General features: G+C 33.6%; 3 protein-coding genes across 4 annotated transcripts; 2 read left to right on the top strand and 1 right to left on the bottom strand.

Moving 5' to 3' along the window:
• Positions 1 to 630: 630 nt before the first annotated feature.
• Positions 631 to 3,500, top strand: LOC101222380. The gene is made up of 3 exons (XM_004135950.3): positions 631 to 895; positions 1,008 to 1,405; positions 1,921 to 3,500. Exons 1-3 carry the CDS (start codon positions 836 to 838, stop codon positions 3,203 to 3,205), a joined length of 1,743 nt encoding a protein of 580 aa, XP_004135998.2. The 5' UTR covers positions 631 to 835; the 3' UTR covers positions 3,206 to 3,500.
• A 7,339-nt stretch (positions 3,501 to 10,839) lies between these two features.
• Positions 10,840 to 17,809, bottom strand: LOC101219784 (BRCT domain-containing protein At4g02110). Of its 2 annotated transcripts, XM_004136108.3 has the most exons (10): positions 17,467 to 17,809; positions 17,268 to 17,363; positions 17,028 to 17,132; positions 16,484 to 16,585; positions 16,298 to 16,382; positions 15,447 to 15,516; positions 15,285 to 15,329; positions 12,091 to 14,847; positions 11,689 to 11,905; positions 10,840 to 11,576 (listed from the first exon to the last, which is right to left on the bottom strand). In XM_004136108.3, exons 1-10 carry the CDS (start codon positions 17,545 to 17,547, stop codon positions 11,016 to 11,018), a joined length of 4,119 nt encoding a protein of 1,372 aa, XP_004136156.1. In that variant the 5' UTR covers positions 17,548 to 17,809; the 3' UTR covers positions 10,840 to 11,015. The 2 variants fall into 2 exon arrangements, with proteins under 2 accessions (XP_004136156.1, XP_011659390.1); XM_011661088.2 differs by lacking the exons at positions 17,268 to 17,363; positions 17,467 to 17,809 and having other exon boundaries at positions 16,484 to 16,596.
• A 1,457-nt stretch (positions 17,810 to 19,266) lies between these two features.
• Positions 19,267 to 23,900, top strand: LOC101222619 (transmembrane protein 205). Its single transcript, XM_011661087.2, has 3 exons — positions 19,267 to 19,639; positions 20,057 to 20,276; positions 23,445 to 23,900. The coding sequence occupies exons 1-3, from the start codon at positions 19,434 to 19,436 to the stop codon at positions 23,658 to 23,660; spliced, it is 642 nt and encodes a 213-aa protein (XP_011659389.1). The 5' UTR covers positions 19,267 to 19,433; the 3' UTR covers positions 23,661 to 23,900.
• The last annotated feature ends 429 nt before the right edge of the window (positions 23,901 to 24,329 follow it).

The following is a 24,329-nucleotide window of genomic DNA, read 5'->3' as shown; positions in this document are numbered from 1 at the left end:
AAATTATTAATTAACTTGCTCAAGGAACCTAACTTTTTAATTAAGGAAAAAAAGGTTAAAAGACGTTTGAATTTTGTGTTTACTTCACTCCTAAGCTTTTAAAATTACATATTTAGTAAATAAAGCTTAGTTTGGTAACTATTTAAAATTTTATTTTGTTGTTTTAAAAATAAAAAAATAAAAGAAATTGTGAGAAAAAATAAATAAAACCAAAACTAAACAAAAATTTGAAAAGGCTATAAAAAAAATGTAATTTGAAAGGAATAAAGGAAGAAGAAGTTTTGTAAAATGAAGAAAATAATTTGTGTAAAATATAATTAAAACGAAATAGAATGAAATGAAAAATGAAAAGCATTATAAAATGTGACATGGAAGGTGTGGAGCCCAGTGAGGGGGGGGGGATAGAGTTATAGGACACCTATAGACCTTTCCCCTGCCATTAGAGAGAAAGAGAGAATCTATTGTGTGTTGCCAGCTCATGTGATCCTTTCTCTTTCCCTCCCCTTCCCCTTCAGGTCAAAGCTGGCATTTCTTTCTTTCTTTTCTTTCTCTCTCTCTCTCCCACTCCTCCTCCTCCTCCTCCTCCTCCTTCTCCTCTTCTTCTCCTTCTTCTTCCCCTTATTTACTCTCTCTCTCTCCCCCATTTCTTCTTCACATTTCAAATCTCTCTCTCTCGCTCTCTCTCTCTCTCTCTCTCTCTCTCTCTCTCACCATTTCTTTCTTTCTTCCTCCATTTATAAACAGGCCACATTTTCTGAGAGAGAGAGAGGGAAAAATAGAGCCCCCCACCCGAAAGGCTTTCTCTTTATGTTGGCTTGCCTCACTGATTCCTTCAATGGCTGTTTCTTCCCAATCTTCCATTGACAAGAAAAACTGGTGGCTTACCAACCGTAAGGTAAATTCTATTTTCTTTAACCCCACCCCTCCCCTCGTTTTTTTTTTTTTTTTTTTTTGTTTTTTCTCAAATGGGTTTTTTATCATCTTCAATCCTCCTCATTTCGTTTCAGATTGTTGATAAATATGTTAAAGATGCAAGAACCCTCATTGCTACTCAAGAACACAGAGAAGTTTCAGCTGCTCTTAATCTTATTGATGCAGCTTTAGCACTTTCTCCTCGTCTTGAACAAGCCCTTGAGCTTAAAGCTCGGGCTCTTCTTTGTCTTCGTCGATTTAAAGATGTTGCTGATATGCTTCAGGATTATATTCCTAGTTTTAAGATCGCTGGTGAGGATTCCACTGGCTCCGATGGGTCCTCGCAGCAACTCTCTAAAGACAGAGTTAAGCTTCTTGGTTCGTCGGAATCACCGGGTTGTGACTCGACGTTTAAATGTTTCTCTGTTTCTGATTTGAAGAAGAAGGTTCTGGCTGGGCTTTGTAAAAACTGCAACAAAGAAGGGCAATGGAGGTAAAAAGAAAGAAAATGGAAAATGCTCTGTTTCATTGATTTTCTTTTCTTTTTCTTTTTCTTTTTCTTTTGTTTTGTTTTTTGGGTAATGGTTTGTTTTTGAGTTGGGTGTATTAAATGTTTCATGGGTTCGACTTTTTATGTGGTGTTATTATTGTTATTTATTGTTATGATTCAGTCGACATGGTTTCTGTTGGTTTTTCAGTAAATGCTCAGCAAATTTTAAACCTCATTATTCATTATCTTTTTTTCTCCTTTTAACCTTTTTGTATTTTGAGTTTCTATTTGATTTTCTTTCTTTGCAAGGCTCCTCTGTTTATCATTGATTTTTTTTACTTGTGGTAACTTTCTCATTTTGATTAAGTTTGCTTCTCATTTTTTGGTGTTGGATTCAAAAAGCATTGTTGATTTTGTATTTCTTTTTCACTTTTGTGTTTGTGTTTTACAGTTTCTCGATGAATATGATGAATCTTTTCTGATCTTTTTTGTGAACACTCTGTTTTTCTCTGCTGTAGATATTTGATCTTGGGTCAAGCTTGTTGTCATTTGGGGTTGATGGAAGATGCCATGGTTCTTCTTCAGACCGGAAAACGCCTCGCAACGGCGGCATTTCGTCGTGAGAGTATATGCCGGTCTGAAGATAGCTTCTCGCTGTCTGATTTCCCTTTCTCCAGTGACATTTCAACGACAAATCCTCCGAATACACCACCTCGAGCCTTGTCCGATTCCGAAACAATCACCAATCTCCTTAGCCACATTAAGCTTCTGATTCGCCGCAGGACGGCTGCTCTTGCTGCCCTTGACGCCGGTCTCTATGCTGAGGCTATTCGTCATTTCAGCAAGATCGTTGATGGTCGCCGAGGAGCACCTCAAGGCTTCCTTGCTGAATGTTATATGTACCGAGCCTCAGCTTATCGATCGGCTGGTCGAATTGCTGAGTCGATTGCTGATTGCAATCGAACATTAGCTCTTAATCCAAGCTGCATTCAAGCGTTAGAAACCCGAGCATTACTGTTCGAGTCGATACGATGCTTACCGGATTGTTTGCACGATCTAGAGCATTTAAAGCTTCTGTATAATACCATATTGAGGGACCGAAAGCTTCCTGGTCCAGCTTGGAAGAGACAGAACATGAGATATAGAGAGATTCCTGGGAAGCTATGTGCATTAACAGTGAAAATTCAAGAACTAAAACAAAGGGTTGCTTCAGGAGAAACTGGGAATGTGGATTACTATTCATTGATTGGGCTGCGACGTGGTTGTTCCAGGTCCGAGTTGGATAGAGCTCATCTGCTACTATGTTTACGACACAAACCCGATAAAGCTACAAACTTTATCGAGCGGTGTGAGCTTGCAGATGACCGTGATATCGATTCAGTTCGAGACAAGGCGAAAATGTCAGCATTGTTACTGTATAGAATGCTACAGAAGGGCTATTCGAGCATAACGGCGACAATCGCGGACGAAGAAGCCGCAGAGAAACAAAGGAAGAAAGCTGCAGCCGCATTACAAGCAGCACAAGCTGCTGCAATTCAAGTACAACAGCAACAGCAGCAGCAGCAACAACAACAACAAGCTCAAGAATGCCTATTAGAAATGGAGCTCATCAAAGCAGCCACAAAAACACAATCCAAACCATTGAAAACCGAACAAATCACCGCATCAGACACCAAATCCTCAAACGACAAATCAACATACCAAGGAGTATTCTGCCGTGATCTTGCCGCAGTTGGTAATTTGTTATCGCAAGTCGGATTAAACCGACCCCTACCTGTTAAGTACGAAGCATTGAGCTGCTGAAATTACTTGTAAAACATGGGATTTGAAAATCATGAGGTTTTTTGTTGATACGGCAGGGAAATCTCAAGTTCAACTTCTCTCATATTCTTGTACAAAAACAAAAGAATGCCTGCAAAAAAAAAAAAAAAAAAAACAACTTTGAAAATTACTGCCGGAAAAAATTTTGGTCACTGTTGTTCATTTTGTTCTTTCATTACTACTGTTTTTTTCTTTATCGTTCATGTACAGAATACCATTATGATGATCATCAGTTCAGCTTCTCCATTATCTAAATTTTTGGAATTGAAACTTGTCACTGAAGTCTCTTTCAATATTGTAAATTGTAAAAAGTAGTTTGGTGGCATTAAATAGTTGGCAATGAACACAATGGTAAATCTTCAACAAAAACTGGCATAATGACAGCAGAACCCATGTTTGGACTGTTTCATTTGTCTGATTTTTCTTCTTGGGGTTGCCTTTTATCAACATGACAACTCAGATAGGTCCTTTAAATTTCATATATTTGAGAAATTCACCCAAATGGGTGATGGGTTTTTTTAGTTGAGTCAGCCTTGGAGTAAAAGGGTGGGATGTGGCAGAAGAAAGCTGGTGAGAGTTTAAGAGTTTGGTAGGGTCTAATCCAAACACTCAATACGAGAAAACCCAATGAGGGATTTTTTTCAATTTAATTTTTTAAAAAAAATTACTTTTTGTTTTGTTTTTGTAAAAAGGAATTGTCATTTCATTCAGCTTTTTTTTTTTTTTTCTTTTTTCTTTTGGGAGTTTGTTTGTTTGTATCTTTCTTTATAATCCATTCATTCACTGTTGTTTGCTTTTGTTATGTTATGTCAATTTTTCATCTTCTACTTCTTTTAGAAGATCTAAAATTATTGCAACTAACCTTCACTTTTTAACATGGGAATTTGATTCCTTTCTCTCTTTGTTTTTTCACCCACATTCTTTCTTTCTTAACAATCTTACTTCTTAGATTCTACTTTCAAAACTCACACACTCACTCAACCCTTTATCAACTAATATATAATCTCTCTATTCAAAATTTTCTTTTTTCTTATTATAAACCCAAAAAAAAAAGAGTTGAAACTAGAAAATTGTTATTCTACAAAATTCTTTTGCATTACATGATATCCACTAATATGAAAAGAAAAAAGAACGAAGTTGAGAACAAAATAGTTATAAAGCGAAACGTTATTGTCTTATTTGGAGTTTTATATTTTTAGTAATTTTAATTTTGTTGGTGTGTCTTTAAAAAATGGCAGATTAGGAAGGTAAAGAAGAGTGATTTAAAGGTATAACTCACATGAGAAAGCACTAATGTTTGACCACTTAATTATATAGTTTGCAAATAATTTCTTATACTCTACTACAAATTACATTAAAATTACTATATTCATACATTCTTGTAATCCTTTTTATAACCTAAAACAGAGAGATAAGGGTAAATAAATAAAGTGGTTTTGCATTTTTGGAATAGAAGAATCATCCAAATACACAATTAAAGATGGTTGTTGGGCAATCAATTACTTTTTCACCTTTTTAACCTCAAAATGGTGAGTAATTTCAATGATTTTAAGTAGTGGGTGTGGTAATAATTTTACTATATTTAACCCATGTATGAAAGAAAAGGTAGAGCATGATTATATGGAATTGATTCTAAGGTTTAGTCACCTTTAACACAAGCATTGGATCAATTGATTGCCTTCACCCCAAGGACATCTTTTATTTCTTTTTCTTTACCTTTTGTTGTTGTTATTTTTTTGTTTATTTTTAAATGTGTGTGAATTCTCTCTTCAGATTCTTTATGAAAACCTACACAAGTTCTTTTAAATGCAACATTTATTGCTAATGCTCTTCCACTTGAAAGAAAGAAGAAAAAAAAAACCCCAATTGATATAATGAGCTTTGGCCCTTTTTCCATAATGTAAAACAACCACCCTTGGTGTAGGGTTTGAAATATTAATTTGATTCACGAAATCAAACCAATGAACCATTAATATCCATAGAAAGAAAATATAAATGGCAAACGATTCGAATGTGCGTTTTTAATTTTCAACGGCTAAAATAGATTGAGAACAAAAGAGTCCAGACGTTTTAATTGTTGATGTTCTCCCTTTTCCGTTTTTAATAAATCTTAAACTCGAAAGAAAAGACAAAACGATTCATAAGTTTATAAATATGATAAAATGTCAATGTCGGTGTATATTAGTGTCTATTATAATTTTTATATATATAGCATGTTTTGATGTATGTGAGTGAAGTGTGTATCTTTCCTTGGAAGAGATGTAAAGAGGTTTTAAGATTGGGTTATGAAATAGATTTAATAAACCTTTAAATTGACTCCAAATGCACATGTCTTCTTATCCCATCTCTCTTCACTTTAAGCAAAGTTTTTCACAACCAAATTCCCCTTTAGAATAACTTGAGAGAATAGCAAATGGGGAAGGGATTTTTCTTTTTCTTTTCTTTTCTTTTTCTTTTTCTAACTTTATTTTTAAAATAAAATATATTTGTAATGTAAAATCAAATCAATACACACAAATATATAACATAACATGTTGGTGCTGTTGTTATTATTTATCAAAACCCAACTTTTATGTATTCTTTCTTTTCATATGTGGATGTGATTATTATTATTGCATTGCTGCCACATTATTGGACTGTTTCTTCTGCCAATTCCCACTTCCATTAAATTTTCTTCTTCCCAAAAAAATAAAACATTAAATTATGGGATCTGTTTGGATGGAAATTGAAAATATAACTTCTTTTTTATTTTCTTCAATTTAATCCATTTTTGTATGGAAATGGTTCAAAGGATTATTGGGCACAGCTAATCTGATAAATGCTGCCAAAATGTTTGTCATAAAATGTCAAACTTTGTGTTATAGAAAGAGAGAGAGAGTATGTAAATATAAATAAATAAATAAATAAATAAATAATCCATGGGGTTGAACATTTCAACACACACTTCAAAGTTTTTTGAACTCATCTAATAAAAAAGCCACTTGTACTATTTTTTTGTAATTATCAATCCACTTCTCTGACATTTTTTTTCTTTCATTTGTTCTCTTTTTTAAATTCCCACTCTAAATTTTTAATCCATTTTGTATGTTTTATGCATTAATTTCTTTATTTCTTACAACTTTTTGAGAAGGTATGTTTAGTTTAGTTTAGTTATTAGTGGATAGAGTGTTTTTCTTTCTTCTTATATATAAATATTTCTAGTAGTAAAATTTAAAATTTTGAAGGTTGTTTTTTTTTTAATTTATATCACATTATTCACCATCAATCATAATATCTAATTAAATACATATAAAATGTTTTTAAAAAAACCCACAAAGCAAAGTTTCTATAAACTAATCTAATTTGTTTACTCTAAAATGGAAAAACACATTCTCTTATAATTTCTAAAGGAAATTGTATTTTTCTTGTGGTGAAAGAAAAGATAGGGTTTGAGTTTTCGCATTGTTTCTCACGAGAGGGCACTGCTTTAAAAGAAGAGATAAAAATGGGTTTAAAAAGGAAGATTATATATATATATATATTGTTGTTTAGATCTATGTTGAAAAGATGAAATAATTAATCTTTTTTTTTTCAAAATATATATGAAATGGAAGTTCATATATATGTCTGTGTTTAGGATAAAAAGGTATAGTTTGAAGGTCTCCAAATATATGGATCATGTATGGTTTCTTGATTTAAAAGATATTGTAACTTTTTTTAGTTTGGAATTTTTAAGAACATATGTGTGCTTTCATGTTTAAAGTTTCTGATTTTACTTTTTTTCTTTTTCTTTTTCTTTAGTTCTTAAATCTATTAAAATAGGTATCAACAATTGATTTATGAACTAACTTTTCTTATATTAATTGTTTAAAAAATTATTTTGAATTGTCACAAAATTATTTAAAATATTATTTTATAAAAAATAATTTTGTAAATATTTAACCCTATTATTGAATTACATTCATCTACTTCTAAAATCTGGATGACTTAAAAATATATTTAATTAGTTTAACTTTCATCTACATGTATTGAGAGAACAAGAGGCTTTGAATTTAGATCTCTCAATCATCAATTTGTACAAATGCAAATAAAAGCAAGAATATGGAACAACAAAAAAAATTTAAAAAAAATATCTTTTTTATTTTTTACTTATAAAAATTAAAATGACAATTTGTAAAAATCAACCGTAAAGTATATGAATTGTAATTACACTTTTAAACTTTCAAGAATAACAATTAATTTCCTAAACTTAAATTGAACACTCAAGCTTACAGTAATTACAAAAATTAGACCGACGAAAATTAAATTCTCAAACCACGAGGATTCAATTTTTAAATTTGAATAAATTTAAAAACTTACACTCTAACGTTAAAAAGTTAAAGAGTATAATCTTACTTCATTAGGAACATTTACGATTTGCAATAACTAAAATCATACATTTTTAAAATGTAGGATGGAATTGATTTTTAGAAAAACATATTTAAAACTAAAGAAGGAAAGACAAATATTTATATGTAAGAAGTGTAAATATTTTTGGATTATTATTTGAGGAAGTGGAAATAAGAGAAAGAGTAGGGGTGTTTTTATAAATAAGGGAAAGGAGGAGGGGTTAGAAAGAAAGGGGGAAGGAACACGTGATGTATGAATGTTAATGAGAAATGGAGGTCGTGGCCAGTTATGATGATGTCAGTTACACCATGTGATGCTATCATCTCATGTGCATCTCTCTCTCTCTCTATCTTTTCTTTTTTCTTTTTCTTCTCTAAACTATTATTCAAAATTAATAATATTATTATTATGGGGTTTATGGGTTTTGGTCAAAAACAGAGCTGCTTTGGTGTAATGGGAAGATCTGACAAATTCTTTTCACATTACACAATTTCAAATCATTCCAAATCAAACACACACAAAAAAAAATTAACTTTCATTCAAACTATATAGAATGTGTGTGTGTGTGACAAAAGGGATTTTTTTTTTTAATTCACTTCTTTGGGTATTTTTTTAAGGTTGTTTGAATTGTATGAGATCTGAAAATGGGTCTTTTATATTAAAAAGAAATTAAATTAAATAAACCATGTCTTGAAAAGAGTTTGTTTCGAAATAATTGTAAATGTAAGAAAGTGTTTTCATTTAGGTAAATTATTTCTTTAGAAGAGATGGTATAAACATGGTCTTTTCAGGTCTCATATGGTAATTCCTTCTTCCTTTTTTTTGGTTTAAATTTGATTTTGTTTACTCACAGTCAAGTTTTATTCTATTGGTTTCCTAATTCTTGAGTTGATATTTACAAAATTAGCCCTAATTAAGTATGATATAATATTTTATGAATTTATGCATTGATTTGCATAACTATTAACTAACAAGGTGTAATGAATGTGCATGAAATAAATTTACGAATATTGACTGTTAAAAAAGATTGAGCAGCAAGTAAGAATTGGAATTGAACTCAAAGTAAATAGTAGGAAGGAGTAATTTTGGTGGGTGAAAAACTTTCGACTCTTTTTTCCCTTACCTTTACTGGTACACTTGTTTTTTATAATTACTTTTTACCATCCTTTTTCTCAGCTTTAAACAACGGAAAAGATTGGTAAATTTCTTTGCATTCTTTTCTTGTTCAAAAGGTGCATTTATTTTTCTTCTTTTGTTAAGATTTTGGATGGCAAGTAGATAAAGGGAAAGGTCAGAGGAATAAGCATACGGATATTTTGAGCTGATATAGTAATTAATCAAAGATTATGCAATCTACTTTGAGATGTTGAAATAGTAATACAACTTTTTAGTATTTTATTTGAAATGACATTTAAATAAATCATTATAAAATTTACTATTTAATCTGACTAACATACTATTATATCTTTGAATCAAAAGGTTAAATATGTTTGATACTATAATATCGGTTAACAATAAGCCATTGTTAAGTTGTTTATGAAATATATTTGATGTAAAAATTATATTATTATTCTTCTGTAACATTATATATTTTATAACACCTTACACAGTACATATTTCAAATATTAAAAAGGTGTATATCTTCTTAAACGGTTTTATCCTTGTTTAATATATTTCTTCATTATAAAATTCAAATTCAAATATAAAATTGAATTTGCATATTTGGATAACTAGATCCAAAGAAAATATTATCAGAAACGGAATTGACTAATCTACTACACTAATAATTAAAAAACATAAACCAAATTCCAAATTCTCATCCATCCAATCCAAACACACCCATAGTTAATTCAAGAGTTGAATAAATTGATGCAAGTAAGCATGTAGAGATCTCATTAGGGGGAAATTCTTTCATTTTTTCCCCTCAAATGGTGACTGACATACACCACCGTAAGACAGGGTAAACCATGGGGAAAAAATGAATTAATACCCACAATTTTTTTAATTAGGAAAACAACCATTGTAAATAATAATAATGATAATGCATGTCAATAACTAATAGAAGAAAAGAAAAAAGATGCTAGTTGTAATGAAATTCAAAGTGAGTAGTAGTAGAGACAAGCTACCCTACTTACCCCTTTAGAAATAGGTTGAACCCTTCACTATTAACACATCAACTTTACATTTTAAAATAATATTTGAATAGCAAAAGTTTCCAAATTTGAGTGAAATATATATATATAAATATATAGAAATGAGGTCACCCATAAATACAATCAGGTTGGGTACATCCAAGTCATAGAACCTAATATATCTTTAGGAAGTCTGCAGATATGATAGGAAGAGTTAGTTGTTTTATGATAAAAAGGCTGATGGGACCCAAGAAGTTTCCACAAAACCAAGAAAACAAAAGGCCTACTCTTTCTATACTTTCCTATTTAAAGAAACTGCCACCATATATTACAAAAGTGAAAGAAATTTCACTATTCACAACACCTCTTACTTACATATGAACCCTAAACTTCAATTCTTAAATAACCCAAAAGCAATTTTTAAGAAAACCGTCAAGTTATTGCAAAATAATAACAATTTCAATCCACATGTAAGTCAAATCTTTCTTGAATCCCTAAACTTTAATTCTTAAATCAGAAATTATTTCAGTATTTTACTTCAATATATTTTGTTCCAATTCTCACCCTTTTCATAATACTTAATTTAGTTTCTAGTAAGTCATTAGTATATGTAAAATTGATTTTAAGTCACTTATGTTCAATTTAAACTAATACATGTGTACACATTGCACAAGATTTCTGACCTAAATTATGCAAATATCACACAAGATTCTATTAATCCAACATAGCATAGCATAATTACAATTAAAAGAAAATTACAAACCCTAAAGATAGGTTCAAATTCTCACCTACATGGGCACAATTCCAACTTGTTAAAGCATATATCTTCAACCTATGACTCAGAAAGTTCAAATCTCCAACCTTACATGTTTTTAACTCAACATTTTACGAAAGAACGTGGATGCATAAACTTAAATCGTTCATAAATTCATGCAAATATCAAGGCATGACTAACATTAAAACAAACGTGTAAACTTATTAGACGAGAGAGAGGGAGAGGCTAACTCAAATCATAAGCCAAGAGGATTGAAGGATGGCAACCTATGTAAAACCCTGGCATGATGAATCGTTACCGTTACCACCAAGCATGCAAAGTAAAGAGCTTGCAAACCTGAATGAGTGGAGAAAATGATTCAAACCCCAGCAGATCATCAATTGAGTAAATTCCCTGAGGCATCTAAAAGACCTGGAATAATACAATCAACTTCATTTGTTTAAGCAAGATGAAAATATACAAGATTTAAACTAAAATAACTTTCCCGATAATTAAAATTATTATGCAAAATCAAATATCACTTTCTCTTAACTGAGACTCCCTTTTTCCTTTTATTCGAAGAATTGCTGTTTCTACTGTTAATACAGTCTGAACAAAACCAATCACCCTCTGGAATATCCAGTAATGGAGGATTGCAGCAATCTGTATGCATGCCAATTCCGCAACCACTAGAACCATCTTCATTACCGCAAATGAGCATAACTTCACCTCTATCGCGGGATCCGCATTCTTGGCAGGCTATATCATTATCAGAACAATCATCCTGTGAGCTTAAGTCTTCAGCAACTTCTTCTGCTTTACTCTGAAGGTTGCTAAAAGATCTTTCCGCCCACGCATGAGTATTGTACAAAACATGTTTATCAAGAGGATAACCAGGTTTGCACACATACTCAACCAAGTAATCAGCCGCTACACAGGGTATCTCATTGTTTAAGAACTCTTGTACCCATGTATCAGCACGTGGCATGCCAGGACCAACGACAGCAAAATCAACTCCAGACTTGAGGAATTTAGTATAAGGTGGAGATGTGGCTAGTATTGTTCCATCTCCAGCCTTCACAGCACGCTTGAGAGTATCCTGTTTCATGGTTGGCGGATGATGTGTATGTCAAAATAACAAATATCGTAATGATTGAAAGGAGCATTACAGTTACAACTTGAGTGGCTGTATTGTAGGATAGCAAACGTACCAGAGGTGGAGCAATACATTCCCCGTATATGATAATACGCATTCCATAGAACGCACCATGACCTGTTTTCTCCCTCAAGAGCCGCCATTTCCTAGGAGCTTCCAAATTGATTGCACCGTCTTCAGTGAGGCCTTTTTTGTACCATTCATAAGGCTCCACATCCAAGAGTTTTCCAGCCTGACTACTATCTGTTAGATAATCAGATTTGAGAATCCACCTGCAACAAAGAACCCTGTACTTCAGATCTTTTACGTAAACTAAGTTTTTAAGAAGTAACATACGACAATTCACTTCTAAGTTTCATACATGAAAAGACCAAAAATAATACCTCCATCACTTATTTACTTGATCTTTGAATTTCATAAAACCTTAAAGAACACAATTGACGGAAGAAACGTGTACCTTCCAGATGCTGCAGCCGAAAAAAACTTTTCAGTTCTACGGACTGGATCGGGGGCTATGAAATGTGTAGCCTGATATGACCATTGATGAGAGTCTCTACAAACCCTTCCTCTCAAATGCTTTATTACTTTCTGAAACTCCTTCCTTTCAAGACGATGTCCACTCAAGATAAAACACATAGGTTCAGGTTTTACTTCACTCAAAACTTCCTCAATTTCCATGGAAGAATTGGCACTGATCTCAGAAGATTTTTTAGTGACCTTTCTTTGCTTTGTATTAGACTTAACTGTAATTTTGTCAAAATGCTTGACAATATGACTATTTTTGTCACCAACATCACATGGTACATTTTCCTTCTCTGACTTATGATCGGGTATTGTATGGACTTCAGTATTAAGCCCTGCAGCAACCAACTGAGGTTTCTTCCCAGTCTTCACATTTTTCTTACGGGAAGGTGCTTTACAAACCTTACCTTGTTTAGATTTTTCTTTAGAGTTTTTCAACATTTTTTCCTCCGTTGGACTTCTATCCCCCACATTCAATTTTGATTGCTCATCTTCTAGACTTAATTCATCCAGCTGTACATTTCCGATGGAAACTGGAGCTTTGGGCTCAATCACTTCTTCCAGTGTACCTGAAGGAATCGTATCATCAAGCACTCTAGAGCTATTGTTACATTTCACTCCAGATGCAATCTCTTTCTCTAGCTTATCATCATCAATCATCAGCGGAACTCCATTAAAATTCTCCATATCCATCATTTGCTGCTCAAAATCTGCTTCTTTATTTTCTACATCAAAGGTTTTGTCATCTTCATCCATGGCTTCGCATGGTACATTTACCTTCTCTGAAATATAATCGTGTATTGTATGGACTTCAGTATTAAGCCCTGCAGCAACCAACTGAGGTTTCTTCCCAGTCTTCCCATTTTTCTCACGGGCAGGTGCCTTACAAACCTTGCCTTGTTTTGATTTCGCTTTAGAAGAATTTATCAACATTTTTTCCTCTGTTGGACCTCTATCCCCCACATTCAATTTTGATTTCTCATCTTCTAGTCTTAATTCATCCAGCTGTACATTTCCGATGGAAAGGGGTGCTTTGCGTTCAATCACTTCTTTTAGCGTACCTGAAGGAATCGTATCATTAAGCACACTAGCACTACTGTTACGTTTCACTCCAGATGCAATCTCTTTTGCAACCTTTTCACCATCACTTATTTGTGGAACTTCCTTAAAATTTTCCGTATCCATCATTCGATGCTCAAAATCTTCTTTATTTTCTGGATCAGAAGTTTTGTCATCTTCATCCATGACTTCATATTTATGAGAAAAGTCCCCCTTATCTGCTGTCTTCACAACCTTTTTCACTCCAATACTGACATCCTGAGGTGATGAGCTAAAGAGTTTTTCACCATTCCCACAAGATGAAGAAACTGAATCGTTCAAGGAAGTGGTTTTACTCGAGAGAATAGAACCCCTGTGACTGCCACTGCCCAACTTTGGTCTCGAACCCAAGCTCTTTTTGGCAAACATCTTGATTCTTTGTGGTTTGGATTGCAAATTATTATTTTGAAGAACAGAAGAATTCAAACTACTGGGCGAGGCTGATTTCGTTTTCGTAACCTTGGTACCACTATCACTTTCAGGTGCAGCCAAAACACCATTCTGCTGCCTATCTGTTTCTTTAGTTTTTCCAACCAAATCTCCAGAAATTTCACAATCATGAATTGGCTTGTTGGGCTTGTCAGGTGAGAGGTCTTTTCCTGATATCTGGAAGGGAGTTCGAGGAGTCTTCAAGCTGCCTCCAGCAACATCTTCAGTTGGAGAGCGAACACTGTTGCCGAAAGGTAGGTCACATATCAATGGTTTCTTAATAGGACTAGAGGTGTCAGTACTGCCCCTACTATGCTGCAAGGTCTTAGCACGACGCTTATCAGAATCATCATGGTTTAAAGAAACACGACTCATTTCCAATCCTAAAACTTTTTCATCTGTGGAGGGGTTATTCAAGGTGCATGATTTTGTGTTCTCACTCATCGAATGAGATCGAGGGACGTCATAAGATACATCTGAATTTTTTTTCAGTGGCAATCCAGCATTTGAATCTCCTGTACCAAATAAATCAGTTCCCTTCGAAGAATTTTGTTCATGGCCAGAGAAAGTAGCATAAGTTACTTGCTCCATCTTTTCTAACGACACATCAACACCAATAGCATCTTTTATTTCACCTGTTGCAATTTTACAAGAGGCATCAGCTCTTTCCAATCTTTCTCCAGAAAACAGTGGAAGTGGCGACTTCAATGGGGTTCTCCTAGAGTAACTGGTAGCACACAGTTGCGGGGACCTCGCTGCATTTGATGGACTTGTCACCGCCTCATTTTTCACCTTCTGCTTCTCAGATTCAGAAGTTGTCGTATGCATGTTAAATGGCACGGAATCCCAAGGAGTACTAAAAACATCAACTTCCTGACAAATTGGTCCTCTGACCTCATCATACTTATCAAACTTTCCAGAAGGAATAAATTCAGTGTTGGTAGTAGGAACTGTCAACATGCTCTTAGTATCAGAAAAGCTTGTGCGCTCATCCAATGTCTTTGAAGCTGGCACTGTATTAGATATTACACTGGTTGAATGTAAACCAAATTTCATTTTGTCAGGACTCTTGGTGTTTCTCATTGCAAAATGTTTGGTGATGCCGCTGTTAGATTCCTCTTCAGAATCCTTAGCCTCAGCTTCAAGCATCTCCATGTCATATCCACTGTGGAGAAACGCAAGAGAATTGAGAACGTGAATGGATATATTAAGAAAACAGTAATTTAATCTCAGCAGGCTAGCATGCGAAGAACATAGTACAGATATTTGGAGAGACACCCAGATATTTGGACGCATACATCAGTTAGCACCCCGATAAGCTACACCTAGCAATATATTCTGCAATTTCATTAAAGATTCTGCAATTTGCAAACAAAGGGTGGTATCCTCTATCATACGAAGGCAATTTCATTAAAGATTACTGAAACCCAAAAAATATCCCTCATAACAAGAGTATGAAATGACATCACATAATTCAGATCCTTGGTTATTTTAATAGACGTAATAAAACTCCATAAATTAAAGGAGCCAAGCAAACGAAACAAATAATTGCGTCAATGCAGGAATGTTATGCGTTGTGACCAAGACAATTCGCCCACGTACCTTATGTTGTAATTAGATTCTGGAAGTAACATCCATTCTCTCAAGCTGAGGAGAAATGAGTTACAAGTCAAATAAATAAACAAAAAGCTATATTTTTTTTACAGAACACATGAAAATGAGTTGATATTATAGGAATTGACAAGGGAACACAAACAAAAGCACCTGTCTTCCAGCCAACGATGATTGACAAGCTTGATGGTCCTCAGTCTTTTAGCAAGCTCATATTTGTCCCCTGTACATGGAATTACAATGATTCACTCTCTTTGATAAATTGAATAACAAATCAACATAAAAATAAAATCAAATCAAAAGAACTTAAGAGGAGTCCTGCTCACAAATTAAATACCGCATTTCAAACTTGACACAAACCAAATACCCCATTAAACTTATGTAATCTAATGTTAGGAAGTTGAGTGTAAATCGTATATTACATTTGCTCATGAACAATAATAAATTTCACATCAACCCATGTAAATAAATTACATAAAACTAATCTTTTTAGCATAAATTTTATAACTCATCCACACATCCCTTGAGATTTTGGAACAAACAAATATGAGAAATTGCCCATTAACTAACGAGATAATCTAGCAAACTATTTGTTTAATGCATAAAACATGCCTAATTCCGAAAGAAACTAACATGAACTGATAAATCATAAGTATAGACAGGACATTTATATGTTTGACTTGGAATGAAATCCATAGATAGACAAGAAACCTAATACAGCATTCCCATTTTGCCCAAATTATCAAATAATTGAATCTTTTAACCACGTATTTTAGAAGCCAGAAGTATTAGATCCACTTATATTAATATATTGGATCAAAAGAATCAATAGCTAATGAAGCAAGAATGTCACTTCTTGAATGGAAAGTACTTAACTCCAAAAATCCTGAAAATGTTCAGTATTAACTCACTGACATCAAATCTTTGCTCGAGACAGTCAAGAGTGAAAAGTAACTAAGGGAAATATAAACTCTAAGAAAGGATGGGTATCAAGATAGACGTACCTTCAAATTTGTAACATATGAGGTGGGTAACCTTGTTTGCCACCAATGGCTTAGAGAATTGAGCACCTATCAAGCCAACCATTGTCTGCGAGGTACATAAAAAGCAATTGTAAGATTCTAACAAAAATAGCCAATAATTAATCACTGGTCGGGCAAAAGAAAATAGAGAAGGGATATAGTCGATACCATAACATCATCTCTATCCTGTCGCTGGTACCCAGTCAAGCACATTACCAAACTTTTAGCCCCTGGGATTCCATTCAGTTCCCTTAACGGTCTGTACAATACCTGTTAAAAGGCTAACAAGATAGACCTGTAAATATGCTGATAACAAAGATTAAAGATATAGAACATAGATTAAAGAAACTCGAGAATTCTCAAAATCCCAATTTACCAAAGGAACTTCTCATTTCCCCGTGAACGTAATTGTATTGAGCGGAACTATAATCGAAAAATAAATAACAACACAGAAATTTTATCATCTGCATTCAATTAATAACAGTGTCTTTTGAAGTTCACAGTCAAATGTATTTCCATATTAAAAGCTTCAATCCAACAACATTGGCATGAGAAATTCATGAAACATTTGCTTATGCTATATGCAATAATGTGACCCGTATTCGAGAACCATGGAAGCAGAGTACTTAAATACAGAGACAACCATTCCAATTAAACGCAGAACAATGTGAAAAAATCATAAATAAATAAAATAATTGAGTTAAGAACCCACCGAAGTAGCATCAGCAAGCAACCCAGAATCATATCTATGATCAACCCATAACCCCGTGACAAGCAACTTGCCATCATTTCGAGCAGCAACACAAACCGGATCGTCCTACAAATCATACAGAAACAGTGAAACTAAATTCACAAGGCAGCGTTGCAGTGCAACATCGCAGCTAGTTACATAAAAACCGTGAAAACTAAAAAACCAATTGACAAATTGACTAGGAAATGACGTAAGATTTACATAAACAATCTTATTCTTGTCCACGATCACATGACTACAACTCGGTCCATACTGACCAACATCAACCCCTCCGCCATCAATTAGCTTAGACCGAACCTAAAAAGGAGATAAAAACAATAAAATAAAGCTCGAAACAAATTCTTCAAGTAACAAAACAATAAACCAACAGAGAGTGAAAAAAGACGAAGAAACGAAATACCTGTTTCTCATCAACAATATTGAACCCAAAGAGAACAAAGTGAACACCTAGGAACGGTTGGCGGGAATAATCAATTTCCATCGGCAAGTCAAATACGATTGAAGAAACAATGCCCTAGGAAGCTAGAGAGGGGGGAAAACATCAGTGTGCAAAACTTGAATTGGCGGCGGTAGATGGAGAGTGAGAACCTGGTGAAGATCTTTGGAAGTGTGGATATGGAGGAGAATCAGTGAGCGGTTTTGTTGATTGAGAGTGAATCTTGCAGTGGAAGTTTGAATAATGGCGACAAAGAGATGGAGAAAGATAGAGGAGAGGGAGAAAAGTGTAGTGGAAAAAGGAGGGAAGTGGGGAAATTTTTTGCTTTTTGATTTTTGTGCCAATGGCGGGAGGGTTAAAATTTGTGGTTCCGTGAGATTCTGCCACGTTTCTAATACATATGTTTGACACGTGTCCCCTGTTGAACCGTTGAATCAAACGAATTCATTATTAGGCCGAGCCGTTGGATTGTTAGTTGAATTGAATTTTGGCTAATATTATTCTCACTATAATTATTATATTCGAAGGTACCTTCTCTATTGTATATGTATTATTTAAATTTCAAAATTTTATTCTTTAACACTTTCTTTTCGGCAAAAATCCTATTGTTTAATAGTTTGTATTAATAATTTGATACATAATTATTTCTCAACAATTAATATTTAAGAATACGTGAAATTGTTAATTTAGATGATTTTCATACTATATAATTAAAAAGTAGTTTTTTTATGTGATTTCGATTATTTAAAGTGTTAAAACTAACCCGATTAATTAAAAGTAATTGGATATCAAAGTATAATTGATATGAAATTCATTTGTTATACTAATGGGTTTGTTTTGATTTTAAAATTGAAATATTTTTAAATAAACCAAAATATAACAAAAACTTTTAATGGATAGTGTTGATATAACAACTCTTGCACTTTACATATTGTTTAAAATATAGGGGTCAAACCCCTCTTGCAATTTACACATGGACACTTTCAAATGTTAAAATCAACTATATCAATTTTTTGTGTTAAAAAAACAAGACTGCATCAAAGTTATGTTTAATAACAAACTAAATGTAACAATATATTAAAGAACCAATGTATATATAATAGATACCCAAAGTTAGATTCGTTCAACTACACTATAACAATTTCAAATTGATCGCTATACATTGGATTGACTGAATATATTTCTATTTAGAATGCATCAACTTTAATAAAGGAAGTGTATTTTGTATTTTTTGATAAAAAAAAGTTCGAACAAAACACTTTTGATAACTCAACCGTACAAAATATCCAACAAGGAAGAAAGTATTTCATACAAACATAAAAATCATTAAGAAAATAAAAGAAAACAATAATAATAGACGTGTAATAATGATAGTAAAAAAGACTAAAGATCAAAGATAAAACACAAAGTAGAAAAATTCCATGTAAAAAAATATTACAACCACATATTTACTCTGATAATGTTAATGTTGTATTCTTACGAGTGCTACATAGGATCAGCCAGTGATAATCCATGTAACAATACACAAAAGTTGTAACATAATTACAAAATAAATAACAAGTCTCTGTAGTTTTCAAGCTAATTGAATAGGACATATTTTCTAAATCATTGATTATCTTTCTTGAAGAATACATTAATGCTAGATATTAATAGAACGATAAATATTTTGGTTAATTTACTGGAGGATTATATTTGAAAATGTAATATTTGTTGAATAATATATTTTTGACCATCTATTAAGTTTTTCTTTAATATATGGTCAAAATTTTGGAAAACAACAATAATGAAAAGAAAATAAAAGAAAATTTGCGTTGGCTTACCAACCAAGTACTAATAGACATTACCTTCTTCTGCTTCTTCTCGCCCATCGGCTCAGTTCTTCTTCAATTTCAATTTCCTTCTGTACACAAATCGCCTCAAGAGACCTAGAAATGGCGTGGTTGACCCGGTTCCTAACGGCGGTGGTTTTTCTCGCTATAGGAGTAGTATTTTCGCCGGAGACCTTCGGATCCAACTCCAAAACCTTCAATGCGCCCAAGCTTTCCATGTATCTCAAATTAGCTCATCTTCTCAGCTATTCCACCGCTTGGGGCGCCTCTCTATGGGTCACCTTCATTGGCGGCATCATCATGTTCAAGTAAGCCCCCTTCTTTCACTTCTCAGTAGAAAGAAAACTGATTGTTTTGCTCTGATGACAAGCAAAGAGGAATTTACACTTTTAGGAAATGCGAATTGGGTTACTGTTTGCGCGTCAATTCAATTGAGTGGAGTTTTTTTTTTTTTTTTTGATATGTCTTACATAATTGTTAGAGGCAGTGTTCAATGGTTGTTATGATTTTGAGTTATTTAATTGGAGTTCACATCAGTTTTGAAAACATAACTTCAATTGGATTGACGAGATTTAGGGTGATCGAAATGGGTATCTTGAGATTGAATTTCCATGAAAATAAAGTTCATGATTTAATGTTTATTTTTGTTCTCACTGAAATATCTTCGAGTGGTGTGGCATATTTCATTTTGGGTAGTAATTGCTTTAACCCTATATCCATTTTAGGAATCTTCCGAGGCACCAATTTGGCAATCTTCAAAGCAAGATGTTCCCTGCCTACTTCTCAATGGTTGGGATTTGCTGTGCCACATCTGTTGCAGCTTTTGCTTATCTTCACCCATGGAAGTCTGCAGAAACTTCTGAGAGGTACCAGCTTGGGTTTCTGATATCGGCGTTTGCTTTTAATTTGGCCAACCTGTTTGTCTTCACACCTATGACAATTGAGGTAATTTCTCGTATTTCTGGAATTTCCCCCCTGAAATAATTACTATTCTGATGTGAAAATGTCTGTTGTGCTATTTTGTCTGTGTGCACTTCTCACTATCTTTCTCATTAAATAAAAATAATAATTAAGAAAAAAAATCTCACCCTCTGGATACAGCATGTATCACGTGGTTTATTTTACGTTTTAATGGAAAGTTCATGCCATGAACACGACCTTATGACCTTGCCTTATCAAAACAGCCTAAGGTTGCGACTATAGTTTCACAAGGCTTGGTGCTTATGATTTAATCCTAACTTCATAACAGGACAGGGATCAAAAAGCTTTTATTTAGTTGCCGTAACTTCGTTTCTCAACCTCTTCTGACGTAAATGAGAATATTTTTTTAAGAATATTGAATGAGTATAAGATGGCACAATTTTACATTGGTCTAGGGAATTAAACTCTCGTTAAATACTCAGTCTTTGTTTGTTTGAGTTTAATTTGATGTCTTATAAGTTCTAACCTGGAAATCTCTAAATCATCATGGATTCCCATGCTTTTATGAAATTCTCAGAATCCAATATGCTTTGTAATCTTATGATGTCCAAATTTTAGATTGAAGTAATCAAATTACCTTCAGTTGGTGGTAAATGTTAATCTTGGATTATCATGACAATATGTCCAGAGATTGACGATTATTTACTTTTTAGGCTTCAATAACAAATTTGTTAATAAGTGCCATTTTACATGCCAATATTATATTAACATCTTTTGATATTTTCGCCATTTGGTCGTAGCAAGTACTAGGGGAAAATGAAAACAATCGACATCACATATTCAACAAGTGGACTAAAACATTAGCTTAGCAAGGGGTCTAGTTTAGACTTGTATATATTTATTTGATATTTCACATAACACAGAGTTATGACTATATACTTTGTCAAATGAAAATAATTGGTATATTATTTTTTAGCGAACTTGCTTGTTAACTGTTATGCCAATTATATAAATGAAAATAATAATATATGACTATATTATTTTGTAGGTTGGAAAAGTACTGAAAAAAATGAGACAAATTTCATAATTTTATTTTCATGTACAATTCCAATTGAAAGAAATAGTTTTTGTACACAACATTATCATGTCAAAGTAGTACAGTGATTCAAGATTTCCAGAAAGTTTAGGTACCGGACTCCCAGGTTTCAAAATTGTTCAATTACATCTTAGATGACATGCTAGCAAACTAGGACTAAGGAAATAGAATATACATAGCATAGCTATACTTAGGTGAGGCATAGAGAAACAATGCCATTAGACGCATACCCCTCCCAATCATCCACAATAACAGATAAAGGTTGATCCTTAATGATGGGATATGTGAAAGTAGCATAACGTAATAGAAACATTCTTAGAAAGATTTAGATCTGTGGGCCACAACATGAGGGTGGAGCCAACCTATACATTCTCTGAATTTGGACATGTTCTTGCTTGCTGAGAAAAGGAACAGAAAATGTAAGCACTGGTGAAGATCATAAATGGTGGCCTTCCAAGGGTTATGATGAGAAGCTAAAGAAACTTGGTTTGAGTCTCATCCATCGGAACAGAACATACCCCAAAGCTATTGGTTACCATCTTCTGTCATCAAGTTGTACTCTTCCCAAGAAACTACCGTACTTATTGGAAGGCTAGGAATCCAGGATCTTACTCACCATATTACTAACCTCAACCCACCCCTGCATACGGCCACAAATATGCACAGAATAATTATCCTTCATGGTTGTGAACTCCGTAGTCCCTCCCATAAGCCCCTCAATGTCTCTTCAACCCTCTTAGCAGTAGGCTTTGAAATTTTGAATACTTGCAGTGATTTGAACCTTTATTCACTATATGCTGTCAAAAGAAGAAAATGCGGAAAACCTACCCATGGAGCTAATATGCGAAATGAGATACTTTTTTTTTTCTCTAATCTTAAGGCTCGAAGTTTTGCAAAAGGTGGAAAGAGTCTTGATAAGACTGTCATTCCTACTCAGAAAGGAAAATTTTGTGGCAGTCCTATGTAGGAGATGGAAAAGATGCGCTACTCCATCATTCTAAAAAGCCCTCCTTAAGTTATTTATTTATTTTTCCATTCTTGGATGAAGAGAGAGGACCGACCCATCTTATCCCTCTACCTGGCTCGAATTCTTTTGGCTTGTGAATGAAGAAGATGGAGTAGTTAGAGGACTGAATATGGAAAGCTATCCAACTTATCCTCCGTCTGTCTCAAAGCCTCAACCATAAAGTGTTTTTTATTTTAAAAAAAACTTTTTAAAGAAAAAAAAAAAAGAGAAAGAGAAGAAATAAGGGGAATCCCAAAGCACCTAAAGGTGATTACAATAAAAAATTTCAATTAGAAATAAGGTAAGAAAAACTGAAAAGCAGGGTGTTTGGTTTTGCCCATACAAAGTTGTTGAGATAACCAAATCCATAAAATTATCAATAGCTGAAAAAGAATCTATGAAAAGACGTTTATTGCGCTCACCCCATGGAGTCCAAAGGAAAGCTCTAAGGAAAACTCTAAACCCAATCAAACCATCTTCTTTGAATCATTTAGAGGAAGCCCAGCCAAAATAGATGCAAGAATTAAAACATATTATCAAAGCAAGCCAACGACCAGTCAAAAGCATCTAATACAATGAGATGAAGAGATAAGACTTATGGAAAAAAAAGCTGAGAAGGGAATTCAGAATTCATTTGACTTATGAGACACCGAGATGGAGAGATAGACTTACAGGGCATACGACATTGAAGCTAGAACCATAAATAAGTCAATCATCGAACTTGTGGTCCACATGGTTGTAGGCCTTTTTGCTGACAATTTTACTGTCAAGTGTCAAAGCCTTATCGATTGCTTTATTTAATCTTGTTTTGTTGTTGATTAATGTAGTGATTGTTATTCATATTTCCCGAACTACATTACATTCTTGAGCCAGGAAATCATTATTAAGTAAGAGATAGAAAGTTATTGATCAAATTCATAAAAAAATGCCACCATCCCAGACACCTACCACAATGCTTCATATGCTTGATAGTCTCACACTTCTCTCTGTTCATCCTAATTTTACCTGCTTTGAACTTCCTATATCTCAATATATTACAATAAAACAATTCAACTCCATCTCTTCTGTTCTTTCCATTCTTGTTCTTCAGCTGATGAAACAAAGACACAAAGTGGAGAGGGAAAGTAACATTGGCGAGGAAGTTGGATGGTCAAAAAATGTAGAAGTTGCAAAAGTGAACCCAAAACTTGCAGCAATGAACAAGAAATTCGGGATGATTCATGGGTTGTCTTCTCTTGCTAATATCCTAGCATTTGGTAGTCTTGCAATGCACTCCTGGTATCTGGCAGGTAAACTTAATCTGTAACTCAAAATGTTCTCCTTCCCCTTTTAAGTGTATGACTGTAGTTTTACATCCATTAAGCAATTGCTCAAGTGCTCTCTTTCTCTGCTAGACTAAACATATATCGTTGGATGGTTTGATGAAGAAAAAAATGGGAAATAAAGGTGTTGTATTGATATCACTGTCTATGTTTAGTGTCTGTCAGAGGAATGTTGCTTGTTTTTTTGTCCATTGCTGCAAAGGGATTTTGTTATATTTCTACTAGTCCGAGCTATGCCGAGTTTCTATACTCTATGTGAAATCCTTTTATTTAGGAATCAAATAGTAAGGAGGAAGATGACTACATAGAGGGAAAATATCTAAAACACCACCACCAATCATATCGAAGATTTTCTTTTGTCATTTTGACATTTTCTCTTTGCTTGCTCCTAATTTCAAACCCCACTCTAGTCCCTGTTGGCCTTCACCATGAATTTGTAATTTCTTGCTCCTTGCCGACATTAAAACTCATGGTTGTTCTAGAAATCTGATTGCTTTAATTACACTTGGAACTAAAAAGTATTGCTTCTTTCAAATAAATAAATCAAAAAGATATTGCTTCCAACTTGAAATACTTTACAACAATGGATGAAACCGAGAGTTCTTTTATCCATTGCAATGATGCAGCTTGAAATTTTGTACGGTGTAAGTATT

The sequence above is a fragment of the Cucumis sativus genome, chromosome 7 (assembly GCF_000004075.3).
Source record: "Cucumis sativus cultivar 9930 chromosome 7, Cucumber_9930_V3, whole genome shotgun sequence".
Taxonomy (NCBI): Eukaryota; Viridiplantae; Streptophyta; class Magnoliopsida; order Cucurbitales; family Cucurbitaceae; genus Cucumis; species Cucumis sativus.
The sequence above is the reverse complement of the archived record's forward strand: the minus strand, read 5'-3'. Positions and strand labels throughout refer to the sequence as shown.